We start from the raw sequence: 27483 nt of genomic DNA, 5'->3' as shown, positions 1-27483 counted from the left end.
ACCAACCAGCTGTGGAAGCAGTGTGGATGAGGGCAAATTTGCAGCTTTGCAACTCCAAAGTCAGTGTGTGTGAATAAAAGAATGATAAAATGACACAGTTCTCAAGTAGGATGATTGTTAATCAGTTTTCCCTGATCAGTTTTGTTCTTCCACCATTAATAGCCAAGCTATCATATTATTTATAGCTAGCTATCTAAGAATGCAAACATTAGCCTCATGTATGCCTTTCACTTTGATCTCACTTTCCTTTTTCCCCCTGCGGTTTTAAAAACAGCAGTCTTCAGTAATAACATCCATGACTTCTAGGTATAGGTCATATTGTTGGCTACAATAAAGAGATATTTTCTTATGTTTTTAACAGCAGAGTGCAGTATTTTGCAAGGAGAGATGCCTTTGTGAGTTAGGATAGATATATTCATTTCTGTTAGACTATGCTTTTTCTGAGCTTTTATGACACAGTTCAATCAGAATGTGTGCAAAACCCCTTCTGCTATAAACTGTATGTTAATATTGGTAAAACATAAGTCATAAATGCAACTTCAAGCAAGTTCTGGATTTAGTGAGAACAAAAGCAAGGTGGATTTCAGGTGAGGACAGACTGTCTCCCTCTAGATGTCAGTGTCCATTCCAGAACCACACTTGCGGCAAAAGATTTCCTTGTTCTGGGTCAGGAAGCCTTCCCCCACCAAGGAGACTGAGCACTTCCCACAGTTGAAGCATTCGCTGTGCCACTGCCGGTCTTGAAAGCAGATAAACTTGGCACCTTTGAGACCTGTAAAGGAATTGCGGAAAAGAATATTCTTTCAATGAAGAGATTAAGCATTCCATCAGGTACTCTTCTAGGAACTGGCGATAACAGCAGTGAGCAAGTCTATGTAGAGGCAAGTAACCTAGAAGAGAATGCTGCTTCCCATGACCCTGTGTCCATCTGGGAATGTCGCCGTGGGCAAGGTCCCCCTTGAGATCCAGCCTGATTCCCAAATTTTTCTGTAATCTACACAAGTAGGTAGAATCTGAGTATACAAACCAGGTATTTTTGGAAACAGATGAAGATTGCCTAAGACAGATAAGGAAACACAGTAGAATGCCATGGGAAGAGGGAATGGATTTCGAAGTCAGAGATACCTAAGTATGAATATCTTCTTTCTGCTTTCTTAGAAGCAAAGTGAAGATAAAATAAAATAAATGTATACTTTCTAGCCTAGTGCCTGATGTTTCAATGACTTTTAGTTCTGTTACCTCTATTCCTATGCTCAGTTTTGCTTCAGATAAAGTTCCATGGTCATATTGTGGTGTGGGGCACAATTTTCCAAAAGCCCCAAATAGAAAATTTCATCCAGACTATCATGGAGTTAACCTAACATGACAACCTTACTACCTTGCCCAGAGACAACTTTAGCCCGGGCTTGCAACAAAGATCTGTGAATCTGATCACTCTGGCCACTGAGGCCATGCTATCCAATGGTTAGTCTCTAAGAAGTACTTTATCAGCCTCCACCATTTCAATCTGGGCTTCACTTTAGCTGTAACATTTCTACGAGAGGTAGAAGAATTTGAGTCTTCAGTGAGAATCTCTTTGTATACCCCTAATATGGATCCAGGTTACAATTTAAAGAATTGATTTTGAGGCGTTGAAAAGGAGAAAAGGTGTAGGGATTGGGAAGGAGTTGGGATGCCTTGGGCCTTTCTTTATTTGCCAAGGTTTTTCCAAGTGATCATAGTGCTATGAACTTCCTGTGATTTGCTCCTTACCCATAGAGTGAGGCTAAAATAGTTCATGTGTTGATGCACATACAGTTTCCAAATATTACATTTGGGGAAGCAAAAAAGGTGAATAAGCATTCTATTTCAGATAAACTCTCCTTAAATATGATAACGAACTTTTATTTTCATACTAGAAGTGTTATTTGATGTCTTTACATATAATTTACTAGTTCATAAATAAACGTACATCAAATTTCTCTACTTTCCTTGATTAAATTTATTGCTCACTTATTTATGATGCTATCATTACTTGCTAATAAGAGTAAATCAGTAATGAACCAATTAATTCCCTGAATATTATTCAAAACATTAATAAGCTGACTGCAAGAATCATGTTCTATATATGCATGAATCATCTTTGTTCATGAAACTAATTATTACACATCTTGAATTTTGATGCTCATGAGTTTTTCTTGATTTTATTAGGTAAGCCTGTACAAGTGGTAAATGTAAAAATAATTCTTCTAGAATTTTACAAAGAGAGAAATAGAAGCGTCTGGTAGTAGGAATTTAAGGAAGGCCTGACTCAGTATGTAAGATGTTTACAAACTGTTTCAACTTTGGATGCATTTACTCCCTCAGGTCATGAGGGTCATTTGCAGTAAGGAAGTCCCCCAGGAAATAAGTCTCTGGCACCTGTTTTATTTGACTTCATTTATTACTGAAGATTTTGTAGAATAAGAGCTAGCATTTGTTGAACACTTGAAAACGAGTCAGTCACTATTGTTTTTTTTTCTTTAATGTTTATTTCTGAGACAGAGAGAGACAGAGCATGAGTGGGGGAGGGGCAGAGAGAGAGGGAGACACAGAACTGGAAGCAGGCTCCATGCTCTGAGCTGTCAGCACAGAGCCTGACACAGGGCTTGAACTCACAGACCGTGAGATCACGACCTGAGCCGAAGTCAGAAGCTCAACCGACTGAGCCACCCAGGTGCCCCACGAGTCAGTCACTATTCTAAGCCCTTTACTTATATTGCTTCACAACTCTGACCTTACCTTTATGAAAAGATATTATCATCAACCCTATTTGGCAGAGAAAAATTGATGAACAGAAAGGTTCAAGCACTTGCCCAAATCAGCCAGCTGGTATATGGCCGATCTGGGATTCAATCCTAGGCCATCTGGCTTCAGAGCCTATGCTCTTAACTTCACCAGATTAAGTCTGAATTTATCTATTGTAAAGACCATAACCAGGAACATTAGCATTCTTTTCTCAAGAAATAACATTTGAAACTCCTTTTACTCAAAATAAACATGGAAGAAGGGTAAGACGTGATCCTCTTCAACTCCTCATTTGCAAGTAAGGCAAATGAGAACCTCAGTGGTGAGTCACTTACCCATGGCCACACAGTAGTCAGGGCCAGAGGCAGGACCAAGTCTTTTACTCCCTAGTCCAGAGCACTTCCCACTACATCAAACTGCTTCACTTAACCCAGAAACTTTGAAAGGTTAATCCTATCTTAGAGGGCGAGAGAAAAAAAAAGAAAGGTTTGTAGTTATACCTTGGGTTTGTTCAAATGAATTGAATTTATTCTGATGGGATTTAAAAAAAAATCACATCTGGAGACTCACAGATAGATTTAGTTAATATAAAAAAGTATTTTGAAAAAAATGTATTTTGAAATATTCTAATACAGTTTCTTAGGTTGGCACATTGTTTGCATGAATGTGCAACTTCCAACAGATAAATTTATGGCCGTATAAGAACTCCCTATGGTACATTAATTCAAATGCTCAATTTTCAAGAAACACTACTTATTGCAAAGCTTATGATTAAGATAATTATCATAAGACTGATTATTCTAAATTAAATACATAATCCTGTATTTGGATTACTTTTGGGTCAAATCTGTGGTTCCTGATCATCCTTATGTTACATGCAGAGCAATGTGGTTTTTTTTTTTTGGTCTGAGCCTGAAAGAGCTAGGCTCAGATACTGATATGAAACAATCCAACAGAAAAAAAATCACTTAGATACGTGAATCTGTGATAGATCAGAATTGAAACTCAAGTTCAGGGCTCATGGTAGGCTCTTTGCAGGTCAGCATTAGCCACTGAGTACCCAGGAAAATTTCAACCCATTTTGAATTATTTAATTTTCTCATTTCCTCATGGAAGTCCCCCCTTTTTTCTGGGTAGTTCAAGAAAAGTGTCATGGAATAAATCAAATGCATCCATTGGGCAGGAATCGCAGATTCTACTAAGGAGGTTTTTGAGCTCTCAGTACTGATACATTTCTGGAAGCCCCATTTTCTAACCAAAACTGGTGGATATAGTGGCTTAGTCTTTTGACTAAGGGATTGCCAGATGTGTAGAGGCAGGAGAGCAGAGTGGTTAAGAGTTCAAGCTTTAGAGCCTGATAGTCTGGGATTGCCAATGCAATCCAATGCAAGGACTGGGAAGGTGACATGGCTGAGTGATGGGGACAAGGTGTGAGGAACAGAGCAATGGGGCAGCCGCTGAGCCTATGACAGAGACCTGGCAGGGGAATGGGAGGGTAGTCTGCTCATCCCTGGCAGGCTCTTCATTTACTTTTAACCTCAGAGAGGAGTTTTACATGAGTTGTTTCCAAACATGTGCAGGCCAAACAAAACACACCTGCCAGCCAGATATAGCCATGAACCATGTGAGATTCTGGAAAACATGGTGCCCTGTGCAGGCAAACGGGACCTTGTCTGTTTGTCTGGGTAACTCTCTCCTTCCCCTTGTAAGTCAGTGAAAACCTGCCAAGCTGGGTTTGCAGTGAAACACTTTTTCTTTCTTTGAAGAGTTAACTTTTATTTTGTGATATATTTGAAGATGGAGGAGGAGGAAAAGGATAAAATAATCTTTAATACTGTGTTACACAAACTGAACTAAAAGAAATGAAATATGATCTAAGAATACAAGGAATGGGGAAGAGAAGTACAGTTCTGCCACATTATTAGGTGACTATAAATGCCTAAAAGAAAAGCTGCTGGTTTTCTCAGGTTATGCCAACTTCAAATTTTACTATAGGATTAGCATTCTTCAGAAGTATCTCTGAGGAAAATATAATGCACTATTTTACCTTGAAAAATCTATGTAATTGGATCAATTTATCATTTGTGATATTTTCAAATCATGTCACATGTGTTCTGTTCTTTCATCAGAATGCTATCTTGTTTTATTTCATCTATTCATAATTGAAATGTCTCACAAGTGAATAGAGAGAAAACAGAATGATACACTTGTTAGAAGCATCTTAAAATGAAGTTTAATTAATTCCTGACCTTGGCTACCCTAATTATTACAGCTTCAGATTTGTACAATCCTTGCATTTAATTAAAACCTTTTCTATTTTAGGGTTCCTTTGCCCTTGTTGGAAATTAAGTAGGATTTGTATTTATAAGCATCCCTTCCTCCCATTCAAATCTTTAAATGTCAGGCCTCCTTGTGAAGTTCTTCTCTGACCTCTCAGCGTATCCTGTTCTCCTCTTTCACTGAACTATTACTTAAAGTCATTACCATTATGTTTATTTATTTATTTTTAAAATATTTATTTATTTTTGAGAAAGAGAGAGAGAGAGAGAGAGGGAGTGAGTAGGGGAGAGGCAGAGAGAGGGAGACAGAGTGTCCAAGCAGGCTCTGTGCTGACAGCAGAGAGCCTGATGCTTGAACTCATTAACCAGGGCTCGAAGGCACTAACTTTGAGATCATAATCTGAACCAAAGTCAGATGCTTAACTGATTGAGCCACCCAGGCGCTCCTCCATAAGGTTTAGTATTAATTACCCTCTATAGAACATGGCTACCCTAATTATGCTATACATTTGTCTTGAGGGGTCTGTGTAATGTTTCTATTTATATATGGATATCCATGTGTGTGTGTATCAAAAAGAAACATAAGGGAAAGATTATATATATATATATATATATATATATATATATATATATACACATATATATGTATGTGTATATATATATTAAAGATAATATATATAAGGGAAAGATTATATATATATATATGAAAGATTATATATATATATATATATAAGATTATATATATTTTTTACTTGCCTTTTCTAAATTAACTATAAAGTATCTAGATAGCCACAGCTGTCCCATTAACAGACCATATTAAACTGAAGAACTCACCAGTAATGGGTTTGGTGCAGGCTTCACACCTTTTGGCATAAAGATGATTGTAGCAGTCCACACAGAATGGATAATCATCTCTGGACATAAACTCCTCTTCACAGAGCTCTTTCCTACAGCCACTGCACAGAAAACACTCTTTATGCCATGGCTGGTCACGAAATGTTATCCCACCTGAAGTCACCACCTGCCAAAGGACCACAAAGGCAGTGACCATGGAAGCTATTACAGTTCAGACCTGTCATGATCCTCTTCTGTGCCCATGAGTGTACTTTGGGTTACTCCATCCCCTTGTGTCAGGATGTCCTTTCCCTGTGGTTTTTTTTTTTTTTTTGAATCAATATGAGAATCAAAAGGCTATAAGGATTAAGTAGAACTGGCAAAAAAAAAAAAAAAAAATATATATATATATATATATATATATATATATATATATATGTATATATATCTCCTAATTTTTCTCCTATTGTGGAATAGAAAAGAATTAGGGCCATAACAGACTCAGGAAAATGAAAAAGAAGTAGAGCCCTGATTCCTTTTCTCATCTTTAACTTTCATGTTGGTCTTCAAAGGTCTACCATTAGAACGAAGATGTTTTCTATACTGTGTTCTTACTTCCATGTCTAGCTTTAAAGGATATTGAAAAAAGCTACTTTTCCCTGAAACCTTTCTTCCAGCAGAAGCAACCCTGACTATTATTGATAAGCACCATCATCCACTAATAATGACTAATATTTCTGAAGTGTGTTTTCAGTCCTTAGTCCTGTCAGGCCTTTAACTGTCAGGCCTCCTTGTGAAGTTCTTCTCTGACCTCTCAGCGTATCCTGTTCTCCTCTTTCCCTGAACTATTACTTAAAGTCATTACCATTACGTTTATTTATTTATTTTTAAAATATTTATTTATTTTAAAAGAAAGAAAAGGGATGGCCTTTTCTTATGTTCCTAACATCCTGACATAACCAAGACTCTTATTTTTTCCTCCTTTAAAAGGTGAGAAACTATTGAGGGTTACAGTGGTCAGGTCACTTGCCAGGTCACACACAACTAACATGCAAACCTAAGCTGACTCCATAGCCTGTATACTTAACCAGTAATATAATATTGAGACAAGGTTACTTTCCACTAATGGCAGTTGGTTAGTCCTTGCTGAATTAATGAATAAACACCAAAGGGAAAAACATTTGGATAGCAGTTCCAGTATTATCTCTAGTACAAATGGGGTGCTGTGGCAACTGCGTGGGTTTTCAGCTTTAGAATTCTAAGTAATGAACACAGCTTGTATGTTGAACCTTAATGTGTGATGTGCTAGGGTTGTGTCAGAGAAGCTTATTATTCCTCCATAACATACATACATACATACACACACGCGCGCGTGTGTGTGTGTGTGTGTGTGTGTGTGTGTATGTATATATATCCCCATGGATTAAACTGGCTTATATAAGTCTTTTTAATCCACAAATAGTACTTTTTAAAAGGCTGAGATATCTTTATTCAGAATCAGATGGGTAAATATTGAACAACTCTTCTTGGATAGCAGTTTTGTAGTCCTAGCATCTTTTGAATCCATGGCTATTGAGCTCCTGGAGTAGCTGTGGAAACTGGAATGTGCTCATGTGGTATCTGAAATGATTCCTGTGATCGTTGTATCCAAATTCACTAGATATAGAAAATGTGGAACCTATGCAAAGCCATCTCATTGCTGAAAAAATTTAAAAATGTTGTCTATGACACAAGCTTTTGAAAAGATTATTCTAGGGGCGCCTGGGTGGCTCAGTCGGTTAAGCGTCCAGCTTCGGCTCAGGTCATGATCTCGCGGTTTGTGAGTTCGGGCCCTGCGTCGGGCTCTGTGCTGACAGCTCAGAGCCTGGAGCCTGCTTCAGATTCTGTCTCCCTCTCTCTCTGCCCCTCCCCTGCTTACACTCTGTCTCTCTCTATCTTTCAATATTAAATAAAGGTTAAAAAATATTTAAAAAAAGAAAAGATTATGCTAAAGATATTTTAAGCCTTACAACAAATCTCTTAAAAATTAAAGATATTTAATAGAAAAGTTATTTTTCCTAAAGGAAAAAAATGTATACTATTCTAAATAAGTAAATGGGAAACATAATGGCATGTGTGAACTGAAGCAATTTAAAATACCCCCTACTGATTTCAAATGCCTTACCGCAGGCACAGCAGAATTGAAGATTCCTTTCATTTGTTCAGTCAAATTATTAGCAGGCAATGCTTAAAAGACTCAACACTTGAAAAATGTATTCACAGCAAAATAAAACTTGATATATAGACTATTTAATTAGGAAGAAGAAACTCTGGAACATTAAAAATAGTTTGCTTGTGATTATGTTCCTTTTGAAGAGGCATGCGGGCTAAGATGAAGTCTAACATCTAGGTTTGGTGTTTGCCACTGATTGATCCCAGGATTTGGAACAAGTTTCTTCTCTGGCAAAGTGGACACAGTATTGGTTTTGTGCTCAGTAGACAAGAGCCAATGAATCACAGGACACTCTGGGAAGCTCGAGGAGTTTGAATTTAAAACACTTGTAGTTTGAGGTTACTTGTTTTTGGTAGAAAACAAGTTTTAGTTTCACAAAATAAAATCTATGAAAAAAGTTCTAAGGGCCTGATTTTTAAGTATTTTTTGCCTATTTTGTTTGTTTTATATTTGGTCTCTGGTTTGAGTTGAAACAAATTGTTTTTCTTCAGCTTGGGTCATCTTGATCAGAAACATTTATAGCCAGCTTTCCTTGAATGGCTTGTGGTTTTAAAAATTAAATAGAAAACAATCTGGCATGTTGTGGTCTGTCTACTACCCAATATAAATATTTCACAAAGTTTTCATGACTTCAGATCATGTCCTAAATATAGGACAGGCTCCTATAACCTGGGAAATGCCAGTGCTTTACTCTCTAATAGTACTTAGCACTGATGTACTGGAGAAATTCCCCTCTGAATCTTTATACAATTGAAAGAAAGTTTATATTGCATTCCCAATAAATGGTTTTGAGGTAATTCCAACAGGTTGCACTAATATTTCAGCTTAAGTATTTAAGAAAAATAACCTGAACATGGCCAATTTATTGTCCCTCAAAACAGTGAGATCAACCTACCATTTTATTACAAGAATCTGTTCCTAAAATGCTTGCCATTGACTCTGGTGAGTCTTCTGAGTTTCATATATCGCAGGTTCATAGCATCTGAGGGTTGCTTATAAAGCCATTTTTAAAGTCAGTGTTTCTGGTAGAGTGATGGAAGTCTCCGGGTTTAAGATGGTTTTACATTATGTTACTATCAATTGTAATTTCGGCCATCATCATAGTATAATCAAGATTATAATCCGATGATTATAATTTAGGAGTTTATTGATGCCTCTGCAAATGCGGTACTCGTATTTTAAACATATGTAAAAAGTTACTGTGTGCATATGTTCCCATAGAAAGAGGTAATGAGACTTCTAGCTGTCCAGATGCAATTATACAAATAGTCTTGAGATCTGCCAAAGCAGCTCATAGATCAAAAATGTTTAGACAACGCTGCATGCTCATCACAATTTATAGTGTTATTTTAAACTTATGATGTCTCATGGGTCAAGGATTTCTTCAAGTACATCAATATCTATTTTATGAAATACAAACAGGTTTTATCAAAGTGATAGAGAGGAGTGACTTTTTCACATAAAAAAAAGAATTGGAGAAAGTTTACTTGAAAAGCTTGACTTTTTTTCTTATTGGATGATATGTTTTCAATGGGTATCCAAGTCAAAAGGCTGTAAATGACACTCTGGAACTGGAAGCAAAGGAAACCACTTGCTACCCTTATTCCTTTTTCTGTCTGTATGTCTAATTAATTTCTCTAGTGGTCTTGTCACTCTCTTGAGTCTACCTGTCTACTCATTAGAAATATAAAAGCTTCAAGCCAAGAAGACATTTGTGTTGCTGGGACATAATGTGAGAAGTTAAACATTCTGTTTAAATTGGTTCCCTTAATGATTCTGTGAGACAAATTCATATTCCTCTGAAAGGAAAGGGATCAAAAATTATTTTCTAAGAAGTATCTTGTATTCAACAAGAGATGTGTGTCCTCTACCAGAATACATGAAATCTTATGTAACAGCAGCAAATGGAATTGGACTATCTATAGCTTTTGGAACTAAAGTCATGTTCTGGGTAGAATTTTATGATGATAAAAATAGGTGGCCATCTTCACTGTGGCAGGCAGTGTGCTCTTGGACATGCTGGAATTTAAAAGTAACATGAATGTGTAAAGACAGACATAATATGATAGTATCAGTTCATTCCAAATATAGAATGAAGTTAAAAAGCAATGGTCCGGAAGGATCCACAAGCTTCATCCCCTGTAGATAATTACCTTCTTACAAAAGCTGCAGTAGTGAGCAAACTCCTTCTCAAAACACGGTACACAGTAATTGCCACTCTCTTTGGAAATCAAAGGTTTAGTTCCTATTGGCTGTCGGCAATGCTCACACACAAAGCAGGTTTCATGCCAGTAGTTTCCCTTAAATTCCATTTTGCGGGAACCTGTACCCCACAAATAAGAACCTGTTAGTACAAATGAAACATCATCTTTTTAAGTAAAGATATGTCAAGTTATTTAGAATATATATTTTAACGTTAAGATGATAAGCTAATTGTCTTTATAGAAAAATAGTGTTTTGTTGGTTTTTAAAACATTTATCTGAAAAAGAAAAAGAAAAGGTAGAGTTCAGCCATGATGATGATGAATCGCTCTTTTACTGAAAACTCTTATGCTGTGTAAGCTACAATTTTGAGATTTGAAAGTACAACTAGTGGAGACTCTGAAAGGCTGCATGTGGGTTAGATAGATTGGGCCATAATTATCAGTATTGGGATATTAGGAATGCCTGGGGCACCAACTCTCAAGAAGGATGTTGTGCAGTTATGGTCTTCTAGAAACTCTTTTGAATTCATAATAAGAAAATGAGAGAGAACTGTGTTGTTATGCTGATGTCCAGAGGGATTTAGTAGAGAATCAAAACAGCAAAAGTGCTTGCCTGAAAGTATAATCATGTACATGAATCCTTGTCTTCCCTAGAAGGAATAAAGATGACTGACCCTCAAACTATATTTTGTCCTGCTACAAAATGATGGTTGGCCCCATTCTCCTATGATGGATTATGCTTCCTGATGCCATTGTTTATGCCTAGGAACCGGTGCTTAATGCACTGTTAGTGTTATTGGTTTAGATTTCATCTTTATGGCTCAGGTTGTGGTTGAAAATGCCTGTATGAATTAGCTTTACAAAAATACATAGAATGCTGTATTTTACCCATTCAAAACAGAACGAAATGGTCTTTTTATTTCTAAAATACACTAAGTGAAATCAAGAGATAGCAAGATAGATGTCTTTCTCAAAAGTAGGGTTTTATTAGCGACTATACTCTTCCTATACTTGGGCATAATTCAAAGTGTTACAGCTTCCATTAGAGACCTGAACTCCCTTGTGATCTCACCAGGCATGATGGTCTTCTTGCAGTGGAAGCACTTGGAGGAGCACTCGTTAGAATAACATTCTGAGCACAGCAGTCGCTCATCCTTGGCAGCAAAAGGCTTTTCCACCAGAGAGTGATTGCATTTGGCGCAACTGAAGCATCGTTCATGCCAGTGTCGGCCTTTGTAACAAAGATCCTTCGAGACAGTAAATACGAGTTAATTAAATGTGCTTGTGACAAAACAGGTCATTTTATAAGACTAAACTGAACACTCCTGGGACTCTGGTACCCGTAGTTTGTGCTGGTAGCTTGAGGAAAAGTTGTCATTGATAGTATTACCCATAGAGAGGAGACTCTCTGGGGCAATTAAGAGCTAGAGCCTGGGCTTTCTTAGTTGGTCAGTAAAGACAGATAGAAAATAAGTGAACCTTTTCCTATTTCTTCAAATTTCCTCTCACTCCTTTTCATAAGCTATAAGAGGGGCTTTTCATGGAATGATTCTTATTTTTACCTTGTGATATTCTATTATTGTCTGAGATTAAACAAAATGCCAACACCACAACAAAGACAAAAAAGAAAAAGGAAAAAAATACAATAATGTGCATTGTGAGAGGAATGGACCGTGTCAGGGCACAATGGACTTAGTGGAGATGAGGCTGATTTGAAGTCAGAAGATATAGTTTTTTGAAACTTTAAATTTTCAATTATTTATGTATTTATTCATTTATACTCTTGTCATTCCAGAAATAAATCAACATTTTAGCTGTGTAGCTTTGGGCAAATAACTGAACCTCTTTAATCTTTAGCATCTTAAACTATCTTCTAAGATCACTGTGAAGATTAAAGTATATGTCATATTTCATAGTGCTGAGCATAGCATCTGGCGACCGATGGTAACTTTGAAGATGCTTATACCCAGCAATAGAGCAATGTGGTATTAATAGTCAGTACTAAAGGAAACAAGGCATTCCAAAGCATTTGTCTCCTTGTTTGCATGCAATAATTCTGGGAATTGAAGTGAGACCTACCTTGGAATCTGATTCAATTGGTTCTTTGCATTCCTCACAATAGTTAGAAAAAATACGATCGTAACAGGAAACACAGTATGGATTGTCATTCTTCAGTATGTACTTCTTCCCAAGAAGTGATGCTGCGCAGTATTGACAATCAAATTGACCAGTTGTCATTTTGGTTCAGTCCTGTGAATAAGAAAATGATTCATGTTCATAAAAACAATTTTTTTCTAAGATAAATTATAAAGCCTCAATAGGAGTCAAGCACTTGAATGGATTTGTGTCTTACACAAAACAAACAAACAAACAAACAAAAAAACCCCATCAATTAGGAAAATATGCTGTAGTCATGATGACATTTGGGAGTGATTTAGGAAAGGCTACTCTCCTATTTTGGCAGTTCCTGTGTGTTTTGTTAACAAAATGCATTGAGCCTGCAGCCAGATTGTGAAAAACATCTTTTATTCATCATTCACTAATGTGAACTTCAATAAGAATGTGATAGGTGTTGAAAGAGGATGGTTTCACCCCAAGGATATAAATATGAACTGTTGATAGGGCTTTCACTAACTGCCATCACTTACTAACTTGCTGGAGAGTTCTGGAGGAGAGTTCCTTGGAAATCACAACAGGCTCTTTTACTCTAACTGCAATGGAAGTTGATAATCAAGTACATTGTCATTTTCTAAGCCATTCTTTTATTTCTCAAATCTTTATTGGGCACCTACTGAGGTTTCTGCGCGTTAGTCCTAAGATATTCCGTGCTACATGCTTTCTGTTGGGACATCCTCGTTACTTGTGGCTTCAACCTCCCCAAATATGATGTTGACTCCAAAATCTGTAGCTAAAGCTACACTTGCCTCCTGGGCATCTCCATTTAGATGGCCCACACTAAGTTGACAAATAAAATTTCTGAGCCGGTAGGATTTGGTCCAAGTGCTAGGTCTTTATGACTGTTGTTGAGCCATTGCCCAGATGTAAAAGTGCAGCCAAACCATCAGTGGTAGAAAAGAACTCCAGGCTTCTTCAAGGTTTAGGACTAAACTAATATGGATATAGAATGGTTAATAATAGCAGCATCTTACAGAACAAAAACCTGGTGTGAAACATAAAGCCAAAGCAAGGATAAGAACTTGAGTTATTCTATAATAGGAAAGCATGAAAGAACAAAACATATGGATTTCAAAAAGTTTAACTGGGCATTGAACACGAATGTTTCATTGTCCCCCAAGGTAGTACCACTGATTTTCTTGGAAAATGAGACTCGTTACCTCTGGATTTACTAGAATATATTAGGAGCTATGAATATTTTCTAATTCTCCACCTCAGAAATGTGTTTTTTTAATTTTAGCAAAATCAGAAAATTAGTTAGTGTGATGCTTTTTACAGCATTTTTAATGCTAGTTTTTATTTAATACATTTAAATTGTATTCCCATACGTTTTTGCCTTCTTCTATTTTAATGGTTTTTTCCAGCAGACTGTCTTGCTGAATATATATTGTCATTAATTCTATATGTAGCAGTTTTGTTATATTGTTCCTCACTAACAGAGAAGAGACTGAGGATTTGGAACATGTGGAGTTTTTCCCAGGAAAGCTGAAAACTCCTACTAGAAAGTTCCCAATGGAACATGCCAAAATTATCTGCAAGGAACATTGAATTCCCTATTTGATTAATTCCACAGAACTGTCCCTTCCAAGTGAGTACAAACACACTCAGAGAGTTAGTGAGGACTTGGAAACAGGAGGAAAATAGATGTGATTCCCTTGGAAGATTTTCAAATGCGAGTTTTAATCACATTTACAATGATCATGTGTTTATCTCTTAATAGTGAAATAAGTTATATACCTTTAACTTTCATCACAATATCATTTTATATATTTTATAAATATATAAATATTGATACCACCATGTATATCAATAAATATAAATATTTCTCTAAATAAGTATCCCCATCCTAACCACATAATAGGCCTTACTCCATAGAGAATTCTTAACAAAATGAACCATACTTAAAATTTTTTTTAAAGAAGAAAACTTACTTCTTACCTCATCTTTTCTTTATGGCGACATCAGAGGGTTGGGTAGGGTGAGAACAGTCATTTCAACACCTCAAAACCTTGTGATTTTGCATTTTATAGAACTATACAGTGAGATTTAGTCTAGGTCAATATGTATTGAATATATACTCAGTAACATTTGAACTCCCTGTCCTCCTGAAGTCTGGATTCTTCTAGCTTAACTCTTACTTGGTAATGGTGAATATAATTTGAGGTAAGAGAACAAACTAAATGTTCACTTTCTTATTCTTGGTTGGGAAAGATACACTGAGAAATTCAGCCCTCATTTTCATGAAGTCTCTCATTTAACTATGGATGTATGAACACATCCAAATAGAGTTTCTTAAATACAGGTGTTATAACCATATAAATGATGCATATTCTACTAGAACCACGGAGTTCTTAGGGAACTAATAGAAAGAGGGTGAGGAGCTATAGTATCAGGAAACCTTCTCAGAAAGACTTTAAGGAAGTTAAGCTGTTGGAACACAGAAAAGAAGGAAGGAGGGAAGGAAGGGAGGGAGGGAGGATTGATCTCAATTTGGCAGGAAAGTAAGAGGGAAAGACAAATGGGGGAATGGTATGGGTTCTCTTCTGATGTTGGGAAATGGTGAGTCTTGTGAACAGATTTTCACCTTGGTACATTCAGGATTAAAGAAGACTTTGAAGCTAAAGCTTTTTAAAGCTATTTGAATTTTTTTTAATTGTTTAATGTTTATTTATTTTTGAGAGACAGAGAGAGAAGAGAGAGAGGGAGAGAGGGAGAGAGAGAGAGAGAGGCAGAGCACAAGCAGGGGAGGGGCAGAGAGAGAGAGGGAGGGAGACACAGAATCCAAAGCAGGCTCCAAGCTGTCAGCACAGAGCCTTATGCGAGGCCTGAACTCACAGACCCCGAGATCATGACCTGAGCCAAAGTCAGACGCTTAACCGACTGAGCCGCCCAGGTGACCCTAAAACTATTTGTACTTTTAATAGAAGCAGTGCTAGATGGGGTGGGGGCAGGCAAAAGAGGCAAAAAAATTCTCCAGTCATATCACCTTTTATCTAACATTATTCCATTCTAAACATCATTCTGTCCTTTTCCTTTTCTTTATCCCTAACATTAATATTTTTAAATACTCGGGGAATAACTCTGTGTCTAGGAGAGCAGACCAAACAACTTGCTTTTTTAATCATTCCCGAATAGGTAAAGCTGTAGGAAAGAGGATGAGAACCATGCGATTCTTACTTCAGGAGCCCTCATCTGAGGATTAATTTGGCAGAGATATTGGGAAAAGTTTTTCTTTCAAATAAATATTTAAAATCATTGAGCAAAGCTCATCTATAATTATGAAGCATAAGAAATCTTAATACTAACAATGTGACCCAATTAGATAGCATTTGACTTTTTTAGATACAAACTCAGAAATGCTAGTATCAATATCAATTACACATTCTTGTCAAACTTCTTTCAAAGAGGTTGTATATATCAATTAAATATATTCTAATCAAACTTATTTCAAAGTCATTCTGCAATTATACAATAGTTTAAGTGAAGAATTTTTATCATTGCATACTGGGGGTTTTAGAAGATTGATTTAGAGATACACTGATATATCAAAGAAGCTATAAAAATAAATACCTCAGAAATCCAATGCCTTGAATGGACTTGGCTTTCATTTTCCAGTTCCCACCTTTATTTTAGATTTCTACCTAAAAGGATGTGTGTTCATTGGCAATAGTTTCCATAGCTGAGAATGAGGTCTCTTAGATGTTATTTTTTAAACCAGGAATAATTTTGTGTCAAGTTATATTTTATGGTGAATTATTGATTAGATGGCTAATGCTGTGTGCAATATATCCACTTATATTTTTACTATGCTGAGCACAATTAATAGATTCACAAGAAGCGTACTTGAGAGAATGTCAAACAAGAGCAAGGCAGGGACCTGATACCATGCCTGGTATCATTAATATGCTTTTGTTTGCAAGGCATAATACATCATTCATTTAATCATGCAGTCAATAAACATAAAGTATCTTTCTACTTCCAAAGTAATCTGCCAGAAGTTGTAAAAGACATAAAATAGTAGATTCAAATCCTATCCTCAGAGAATTTATAATATAGTAGGAAAAGTAAGAATATTTTATAAATAAACAAAAGTTAAGAAGTGATGAGGAGAAATGAAAGGTTTTAAGAATTTAGAGCAGTCCTGAACACAGAGTGCACATTAGAGTTTAAAATTTTCCAAAGTGCACCCCTACCCCAAACCAATTAAATCAGAAATTTCTGGAAATAACGGATAAGAATAAGTATTTTTCATTTCCTGGGTGGTTCTAATGTCCAGTGAGGTTTGAAAACTACCAATTCATAGGAAGCGGACACACAGTTACTTTTAGCTAGGAAAAATCTGGGAACAAGTTGGAGAAGGTGGCCTTTAAATGAATCATGCAGAAGATGTTATGGATTTCTTCTCTCAACCTTGGCTTTACCCTTCTAATTGGAGAGGTCAGGAAGCTAAAAATAATTCCTGGCCCCTCTACAGAAGTGTTCAGGATGCAGATTTGGCTCTGCTAACACAAACCATGTGTATAAACTGGAAGATGGAAGGGAAACGGAAGACATGTTCCTGCTGCTGCTGCTGCTGGCAGACTGTGTCAGACCTATGTGGGTGCTTTCTACTATTTTGAAATGCCTGGGCTCAGGTTGTCCAGGGTTCAGTGACTAGATTTTTGTCTATGAGATATTGTGGTAATCATATCATTGTGGCAGCTGCAGCAGGCTCTGTATTACAGAGCAGAATCGATGTAGAGGTGGGAAAAGAGCAGTCTCTCCTATCCCTTGGTCTTTTATAAGAAAAATACTACCAGTGATCTCTCATATTCCTGTTTCTGAGCGTCAAGTACTGTATTAACCACTTTATGTGGACTGTTTCCTCTAGTCCTCACAATGGCCCTCTAGGTGAAGTCTATTATTATCCTCATGAATAATATTATCCCCTTAAAGAAGAAACCAAAGCTTAGTGAGGCCAAGATCACCTGACTCATAAAAATGCAAGATCAATGCTAGATTCAAAACGACACTTGTCAGAAACTGAAGCCTAGGATCTTAGCCTGTGCAGACCTCTCTTTCCCTGGAGATGTGGGGAAGGGCATTAAGATAGAGCAGCAGAATTAGGATAGACATTCATACTTGGATATGCGAGGTAGGCACGGGAAGCAGCAAGTAATTTATTCAGTGGCTTTCAGGGCACAAGGAGGCAAATATTGGAGGGCAAATTAGAAAGGTAGACTGGGAGAGATCATCAGTGGTTTAAGTTTCAAGCGGGAGTTGAACATATATATTTTTTTTTCTATAGAAAAGGAAATGACCACTGATGACTGGAAATAGGTACGTGAAATGTTTTGAGCTGAGACTTATAAAAATTAATTTAAAAATAACGATAGAAAGGATTGCATGATAGACATACCACAAATAGGCAAATCAATTAGGATTCCATTTTTCTTTTTTTTAAATTTTTTAATGTTTATTTATTTCTGAGACAGAGAGAGACAGAGCATGAGTGTGGGAGGGGCAGAGAAAGAGAGGGAGATACAGAATCTGAAGCAGGCTCCAGGCTCTGAGCTGTAAGCACAGAGCCTGAAGTGGGGCTCGAACTCACAGACTGTGAGATCATGACCTGAGCTGAAGTCGGACACCCAACTGACTGAGCCACCCAGGTGCCCCTGGATTCCATTTTTCAATATGCCATTTGGTCAAGAAATATTATTTTTCTTCCTATGTAAAAAAGTGTGTTTTACACGTTTTATGGGGGAATATGAGGAGAATTCTTATTGAAAAAATAATGGCAAGTCCTCCAAAACTGACAAATGACATCATGCTACAAATTTAAAAAAAGAAAGCAAAAACCAAGAACCTCAACCAGCCTAAAAACACACCCACTGAGTCATCTCGGGGTAAAACCACTAAAAACCAAAGACAAATGACATCTAACACATGGGGTAAAAGTATTACTTTTGGTGTAACAACAAATAAAGAAGTTACCTACTTCTCAACAGAAAAAAATGGAAGCTGGACAATAGAAAGACAAGGTAAAATTGCTGAAAGAAATTAGAAGCCAACCTAGAAATCTATACTCAGATAAAATAGCTTTCAATAATGAAGGCGAAAAAAGATATTTTTCAGACAATCAGAAACTGAATATATCAATAGCACACTCATTAAAATAAATACCAAAGACTGTTTTTCAGGGAAAAAAGCATTGATCTCAGATTGAAGCTCAGAGAGGAAGCAAGTAGTGAAAAACAATAAAAACTATAAATAGGTGTATCTAAATAAATATTGACTATATGGAATAACTTTAGCTAAGGAATTAGAAAAATTGGATAAAACAGGAAACTTCTAAAATAAGTAAATATTAAAACTGGTACAAGAATATAACATTTCAACTAGTTGGTAACTATCAGAGAAACTAAATTTATCATTAAAAGCCTATTTACACAGTAAAATGCAAGCCCAAAATGGCTTCACTTGTGAATCTTACCAAGCCTCAAGAGATAATACTAATCTTAATAAATTATGCCAAATATTATAAGCAGGAAACATGTTAGTTTTGAACCCATTAAGCTGATACCAAAATCTGAAAACATTAGAGAAAAAATTTATAGGCCAATTACACTTAAAATAAATAATACATTTTGCAGTACATACAATCTTTACTCAAATAATAACCAATTATCTCTAGTAATATATAAAAATGTTAATCATGTCATGATAAATTGCATTTATCCCAAGAATGCAGTTTTGGTTTAAAATTAAAAAGAGAATCACTGTATTTCACCACATTTATCAAATAAAAGAGAAAGCCATATAATTATCTCAGCAGATGCAGAAAAGACTTTTGATGAAATTTGACTTCAATTCAAAATAAAAAACTTAGCAAACTAAGAATAAAAGGAATTTCCTCAATGTAATTTAAAAATATATAGCAAACATATATAATGGTGAATGCTGATAGCTTTTACGCTGAGATCAGAAACAGAAAAAGAATGCCCGTGATCACGTTTATTCAGTTCTATACCAGAAGTCATAGCCTGTGCACTAAGATGAGAAAAAGAAAAATATCAGAATTAAAAGAGAACAAATAACTGTCATTATTTTCTGATGGCTGATTTTGTGTGAAGAGAATCTAAATGATTCTATAATAAACAATTAGAATTTGTAAGTGAGTTAACAGAGTTGCTAGATAAAATGTTTATATACAAAAATCTATTGTATTCTTACATAACAGCAAACAAAATGAAATAAAAGCTGTATACCATTACCAAACCCTCATATACCTTGTAATAAATATAATAAGCATGTATGAAACCCCTACACAGAACACTTTGAAAGAATATAAAGAAAACACAAATACATAAGTAGAAAGATAGACCATGTTCATAGACTTGGAGACTCACTATTTTGAAGGTGCTATTTCTCTTCTAATCCTTTTAGAATATAAGAAAATGTCTTCATTAACTTGTAATAGGGAAAAATTTCTTGAGCAATGCAGCCATATAGGGAGAATTTGATAAATTGGACTACATTAAAATTAAGGCCACTGTTTTAAAAAGATTCTAGATAAGAGCATGAAAATAAAAACCACAGAGTCAAAGAAAATATTGTAACTCATGAACCAACAAAGGAATCATATCCAGAATACATAAAGAAATTCTAAAAGTCAATAAGAAAAAAACGGACAATACAATAAAGGGGCAAAGGGCTTGAATAGACATTACACAAAAGAGGATGTCCAAATACTAATAAACATGAGATTGTGCTCAAGCTCATTATCAGTCAAAGAGAGGTTAGCAAGTTTCTTGATACAAAATCAATATACAAAAATCAACAGAATTCCTATACAACAGAAATATAATGTTAAAAACTATCATGTTTGAAAGCAATAAAAATAATACTTGTATTAAATGTAACACAGTATATCTAAACCTTATGATATTGGGAAGCCTTGTCATATGAAATCTCAAAACTTAAAGTCATTAAGGAAATATAGTATTAGAACTGGATAAACTAAGAGACCAGTGGAACAGCATGGAGAACACCAAATCAAGTATGAATCAAATCAGAACCAAATAATATCAGACAGAAATTATATATCTATTTTTGATATATTTACATTATAAATATTGATCTATTATATAAAGAATGAAATTTAAGTTTAGAAAGAGTAAGAAATTATTCAATAAGTGGTCCTGGAATAATTGGTTACTTACATGGCAAAAAACTAAGTTGGATCCCTACCTTATACTATACTCAAAATAATTCAATCATCAATATGAAAAGCAAAATTTGAAATATAGGAGTAAATGTCTATGCTTTCATGTTAGTAAAAGTTTTTTGAAAATATGCAAAACACAAACCATAAATGAGCAGATTGGCAATCAAAAAAATTGGTCATTGAAAGACACTATTAAATGAAAAGACAATCACAGAATAACAGGTTAACAGATGATATTTGCCACACATATAACTGACAAAGGATTAGAGTACAGAATATATAAAACACTCCCATGAGTAAATAAGAATTAAAAATTAACAGAAAAATGGGAAAAAGATACAAACACATGTTTCTTTTCTAAATGACAGATATTTTAAAGAAAGCTCAATCTACTCCATGGAATTTGAATTGATCTGTTTAGCAAACCATAATAAACTATATATTTACATTCACAGAGTCAGAAAAAATGAACAAGTCTGACAATATCAAATATTGTTGAGGATAAGGACCAATGGAAACTCACTCACTAAAAATAAAAGTAAAAGATGCAAAGGATAAAACTGCTCTGAAAAACAATATTTCATAATATTGTAAAGTTGAACAAGAACCTTTTGTATGACTCAGCAATTGCACCCGTTAAGTGTGTAAGTCAGAAAATCTTGCAGAGATCATGTGCAAGAACGCTCACAGCAGCATAGTTTATAGTAGCCATAATAGGAAACTGAATATCTCTCGAAGGGAAAAATGGATACATAAGTAGGTGTGTGGTCATACAACATACTAACATATGGCAATAAAAACAGATGAATTACAGGTAATTCATCCTCAGTATAGATGAACTTCACAATATTGAATGAAGCAATTAGGCTGTAAAAGTAAATACACTTTTATAAAGTTCAAAAACATTCAAAATGGATTATTATGAATTATAATAGATAGGTTATTAACATGTTAAAATATGTTAGTATGTTAGTTAACATGTTATTAAACACAATAAATTTTAGTCAAGCTATTTTAAAAATCATGATGATTATAAACACAAAAATCAGGATGCAATTAAAGTTACCTAACTTCTGGAATTAGACGGGGTATTGAGAAGTTGCAAAGAGGATTTCAAATATATAGGATCTAGGTATTTACCCAAATGATACAAAAATACTAATCCAAAGGGATACATGCACCCTGATGTTTATAGCAGCATTATCAACAATAGCCAAATTTTGGAAAGAGCCCAAATGTCTATCAACTGATGAATGGATAAAGAAGATGTGGTATATATATACAATGGAATATTACTCGGCCATTAAAAAGAATGAAATTTTACCATTTGTAATGACATGGATGGAACTTGAGTGTATGACACGTGAAATTAGCCAGTCAGAGAGAGACAAATACCATATGATTTCACTCATATGCAGAATTTATGAAACAATGAACTTGGGGAGGAAAAGGAGAGAGGCAAACCAAGAAACAGACTCAACTATAGAGAAAAAACTGAGGGTTGCTGGAGGGAAGGTGGGCAGGGAGATGGGTTAAGTGGATGATGGGTATTAAGGAGGGCACTTGTGATGAGCACTGAGTGTTATGTGTAAGTGATGAATCACTGAATTCTACTCATGAAATTAATATTACATTGTATATTAACTAACTGCAATTTAAATAAAAACTTGAAACTACAAAAAAAGTATTTAGGGAATGTTTTGATTTCTTTACTAAATTGCTATTTCTTTACTTTGCAGATATATTAGAAATATTCTTTCCTATATATGAAATGCTTTATTTTTTAAAGATTTCAAAAAATGAGTAGATGATAAGTAGAGTGGTATGTATTAAATTATTTTTTCTTATGTTTGTCAAAAGAGACATAATCTAGATTCATAATCTAGATATAATCTAGATGGGGGTAGCAATATCTAAGAAGGGTTTGACTGCTAATGATGGTCATGGAAGTTGTCCAAACTGGGAAGATCTGGGATGCATGTGGGCTGAATCAAAGGGAACTGAGCAGGACCATTTTAGATGCAAGAGAGGAGAGGGAAGCAATAAATCTCTCTCTCTCTCTCTCTCTCTCTCTCTCTCTCTCTCTCTGTCTCTCTCACAGTACCATGGAAGTGTGCAAAGTGGGAACATGGTTGCAATATGCATGAGCTTTGTGCATGAACATTGTGCAAATCAAGGACAACCTGTCTATGTCTTATTACTTTCCTGTCATGGATTACACTTTTGAAAACTGAGAGGGCTTTTCCTTCTTATGGTGGACTTGAAATATACAAGGATACAATTTGAGCCTTCTGGTTTCCAATAATGTCTCTATTGCCGATGTGTTTTTGAGGAATTTTACTTACTTGAGGCAGTTGAATTACTGTCAATATTTTATTCTAAATAGCAATTATAACTTACATAGTTTTGATTACAGCTTTTTGTTCCCCATAGAGACAGGTAATACTATATAAATCAACACATTATGTTTCCTAAAGTAGAGGACATACAATAAATGGTATATATGGTTACTTCTGTCTCTAATACATGATGTGTAAATTTTTCTAAATAGATGCAAATAATGCCATACCCACTACTTTTGCACATAAGTCAAAGTGCACTGTTCTTTAATTCAAAGTTTGCTGGGATACCTGGCCTAATTTCCATCTGGTTATTCAAAGCACCTTCACTCAGCCTGTGTAAATATATCTGTGTTCTTATGAGAGTACTGCAGGACTATTTCGACTGCCCGTTCAGGCTTTCATTGATTCAGTAAAGTAGATTTGTTTCTGCTTTTTTTTAGGGAAGAACTTGGGGAGAATTCAAATCTAAATGGTGTAAGGAATATTAAAATCCTCTTGGGAAGTGTTAGTGCAAAATGTTTAAGTCTTTGAAGTGTGTGATTGATATACCAGACTTGAACGGAAACAGAAACTGGATGAAGAATCCTAATTCACACTATATTTAACTTAATTTACCTGTGGTCCTTTTTCCATTTAGGATTTTATTTTGAATTGTTTCTCTGATGGCCAGGCAGGAGCATTTTGGAAACCTCACCGAACAAAGTATATTTCTCTGTGCTCTATGGTTATAGAAACCATCTATAGTGCATAGTTGTATAATCACCTAGTCTCTTGAGGCAACTGTTTCCATCATTCTCTCCTCCCTCCCTGCATGCACTCCCTACATATGTTTATTGGGTACTATATCCCATTGATTCTATTTCAGAAGCATCCCTTAAATCTTATTTTAGGCCCTCTTCCTATCTCTGATGGGCCATAGTGGTTTACATCTATCTGGGGATATTATTCAAGATTTCTTCCTCTATTGAGTGGAACCAAACACATTGCTACTACATGACTTTTGTTCTGTAATCATAAGCTCAATTTCCCCCAGGAAGTTCCAGAATATCCTCCATGTGCTCAAGAAGAATCTTTTCTCAGACTCATCTGATCATCTCCCTTCACTGGAAAAATCTCCAACAGCTTATTTTTGACTCTGAAAGAAAGTCTAAACTGCATTAGCATAGAGACCCTTTACTATCCTGTCTGCTTTCCCCTCCTCTAGCCCTTTCCAGACTCAGCACCGCCCAACATACACACATCTCCCACGTATGCTTTTAGTCACTTCCAGTGACTGCCTATTCTTCACACATGCTACATCCTTTAATGGCATTGAGTCTTCACCTGTGGCTTTTCTTCTAAATCTAATACCCTCTTTCTCGTCTCACTGACCTTGTCTGCCTGATGATTCTCCTCATCCATCAAGGTCCAGTTAAAACTCCTTTTCTCGGTAGCTTTCTCATATCCCTCAGGAAAGAGTAGCTGCTCTCATTAGTTCATACATATGTCTATTTTTCTTTTGCCACATTTTGTAACAGTTTTTTCTGTCCATGTGTGTCTCACTTGTGAGCTCCTCAGAGAGGAAGAATGTTGCTTACTTCATTTGTGTATATCAAGTCCGAGTATAGCAGGACCTCAGAACATCGTTTATGACTAAAGAAATGACTGGGAAACTTCCTGTTCTCTAAGGGCGCGGAGTCCAAGGCAAGTATTGATGAAAACATATATGCAAAGAGGCTTCTATCAACAGAATAAGGGATAAATTTTCAATTAGTAAAGAGTTAAGAATTTGTATATCCACTTGACTAGTGAATTAATTGTATCTATTACATCTGTGGCAAATATGTCCAAGGACTGAAAATGAAGGTTAGGGAACAGAAGGTAAAGCCCTAAGGACCTGTCTGTGGCAAGGAGAGTTCTTTCACTTTCCCTGTGAGGGCAGCTGAGGAAGACACCTGGTGGGTTCCTTCATTACCAACTGAGGAATGTGTCAGAGAAGCAGCAGAAGTAGGTGGTTTATCCGTGGATATTAATAAAGGCTTTTTTTTCCTCTCAACTAGGGGGACTGATATGCTTCTATTAACAGTTTTGGAGGTGTTGGCTCAGATTCTTCAATTCTCTGTTGGACGTTACACCAGACTTTTTGGATATGTGCACATAACATTTTGAGATGAACCATGTCCTTAACCAGTTCATAAGATCTTTGTCTTCTGAGATCTATGATGTTAGCTGAAATGTTGTTTGATCAAGTGACTGAATTTGACGAAGTTTAGGGGAGTTAAATGAGCTATATGAAAAAATAAATCTTCCAAAGTCTGGGTAAACTAGGCCAGATGGGATAAATATATGTTCTGCAGCAGAAGAAATTAAAATGCACATATTTAAAAATATGAAGGAGTTAGGATAACTAGTAAAAAAAAGTTCTTTTAGTTTTTTTTTTTTTTCTTTTCTTGGTTCTGAGGGTTGAGTTCAGCAGGCCTGTGTGTACTTCCTTATCTGTTTTTGCTTGTCACCTAAGACAAGGCATATTGAGAAGAATTAGGTTAGAAATCAGAAGCTGGAGATTGTGGCACCTGTTGCTTTAGCACTAGCATATAACTTATCCGCTGTTGTGGAAACCATTTAACCTTTCTGGCCCTTACGTTCCTTAGCTGTAAATGAGAACAGTAATAGCTGTCCATGATCCCACTCAAGAATCGAGTGGGATGTAGGAGTGGAAAAGTCATGGCTAAGTCATCTGTAGGTGTACTTGACTTGGTGGAAAATGTGCAGTTATAACTGTAGCTCCCATTTTGAAGAAGGAGGCTATTTTCTTCCCCCCTCATGCACTACTTTTTAAAAACTCAACAAACAATTTAAAAATAACTAAAGCCATAACTTCAGGCCATCAATCAAAAATAACCTAAAACAAGCATCATAGAATGGTGGTGGAATGTTTGATATTAGTCTCTAGGGACATATTTGCAAGTCCAGTTTGTTGGAAGCTGAATGTCTTGTGTAGAGAGGTCAAATAGTAATTCTCCTGAGAGCTGATGAACTACTCTCCCATGAAACAAAACAGCTGACTAGAGCTTTCCATCTGGTTAATTTGTTCTGTGGATACTAACAAAGAAAAAAAAAGTGATGATTTTCTTGGAGATTTACAGAATCATGTAATTATAGCAGCTATTATTGAAATGGTAAAATATATCATGGTAATACACAACTATATTTTATCAAACATTATATTCTTTAAAAATAAAAGAAGTAGAACTCTTATAAAATATGTAGGTTTAATACCATCCTTGAGATTTTTCTCACTGGGAAATTTTCAAGACCAAAAGATGAAACTGTATTATCTAAATCTCTGTCTATTCGGATCCCACTTTTCTGCTTTTAAATTTGTCATTAAGTTTGCCTCTACAATTTTGATCACAAAGGAACCACAAGCATTCAAATTATGTATAAGTTGAGTTTTCTCTTCTCCTTCCTGCAAAATTGCTGCTATTTCTGTAAAAAGTCTTCTGGAAGAACAGATCTGGTTCCTGGGTTGACTTAGGGTCTCTCTTGCAAGCCTTGTTTTGAAGTGCTGATTAAGTGCAGGGTTTAATAAATGTAAATACTGAATTAAAAGAGACGATTTATCTAAAAGTATTTAGCATAGGGCCAACACGTGGTAGAGGGGCAGAGTGAGTGTTTCTTGTATATGAATTCCCCTGGATCAACCTTATTTCCTACACATGGAATCTATGAGGACACTGCAGATCTAATGTAAATATTAGAAAGTATTTTTCCTGCTTCCTCTCTATGCTTTTTGGAAAACTCAACAAATCTTCTATGGAATTCCTTAAGGGTAGTAATTGTATCAGTTTGTTTTGTTTTGTTTTGTTGGTCTTCCTTTTATTTCAAGATCGCCTTCATCACACTCATTAATTACTAACAGTATGTAAACACTAGTAGCTGTTTTCTGAGCACTGAGGAGGGAGCTCCATTGATTCATCTATTTAACACTTTCTACCTGCTTCCCCTTGCATCTCATGACAAATACAAACTTACTTGGCAATAAGCATGACGTGTCGTTGTAAAAACGAAGTCTACCTAAGTCCACTGAGGAAAGACTGAATCTGTAACCATGACCATGTGTGTAACACACACTAATCAGCTCCATGACCCCCACAGGGCCAGGTATTTGCACAAGATTGCATGAAAAATTTGCTATGATCTGGGGAATATACTGAACCAGAGAGGAAATACAATATCTTTTGTACCTTTTTCATCTTTCCATTTTTGAGTTCAATATCATGTGTTATAAAGAGATTGTGAACTGATCACTGTAAAGCCAAGATGGCTATTTTATTTTCCTGAATGTTTTTAAATAAATTCTAATATCCTTCCATAACTAGTGATGAGAAAGCTCAAACCTTGCTCAATTAACTCACCTTTAAAGGGCGACAAACATATTCAATTTAAACAATGGCTTGAGAGCAGGTCAGGTTAATAATTGTGG

General features: G+C 35.7%; 1 protein-coding gene across 2 annotated transcripts in view; it reads right to left on the bottom strand.

Annotated features, from left to right (window-relative positions):
• Window positions 1–538: 538 nt before the first annotated feature.
• FHL5 (four and a half LIM domains 5) overlaps window positions 539–27483 on the bottom strand; it is a 41212-nt gene continuing 14267 nt past the window's right edge. For both annotated transcript variants that reach the window (XM_060616217.3, XM_060616216.3), the window contains 5 exons: window positions 12375–12545; window positions 11368–11542; window positions 10245–10414; window positions 5880–6066; window positions 539–772 (listed from right to left, as the gene is read on the bottom strand). In XM_060616217.3, coding sequence (XP_060472200.1) covers window positions 609–772; window positions 5880–6066; window positions 10245–10414; window positions 11368–11542; window positions 12375–12533 — 855 coding nt within the window. In that variant the 5' untranslated portion in view covers window positions 12534–12545 and the 3' untranslated portion in view covers window positions 539–608. The remainder of the gene's footprint in view (window positions 773–5879; window positions 6067–10244; window positions 10415–11367; window positions 11543–12374; window positions 12546–27483) is intronic.

This window comes from Panthera onca, chromosome B2, assembly GCF_046562875.1.
Source record: "Panthera onca isolate mPanOnc1 chromosome B2, mPanOnc1 haplotype 2, whole genome shotgun sequence".
Lineage (NCBI taxonomy): Eukaryota > Metazoa > Chordata > Mammalia > Carnivora > Felidae > Panthera > Panthera onca.
Note: the sequence above shows the minus strand (reverse complement) of the source record. Positions and strands in the feature narration are given on the sequence as shown.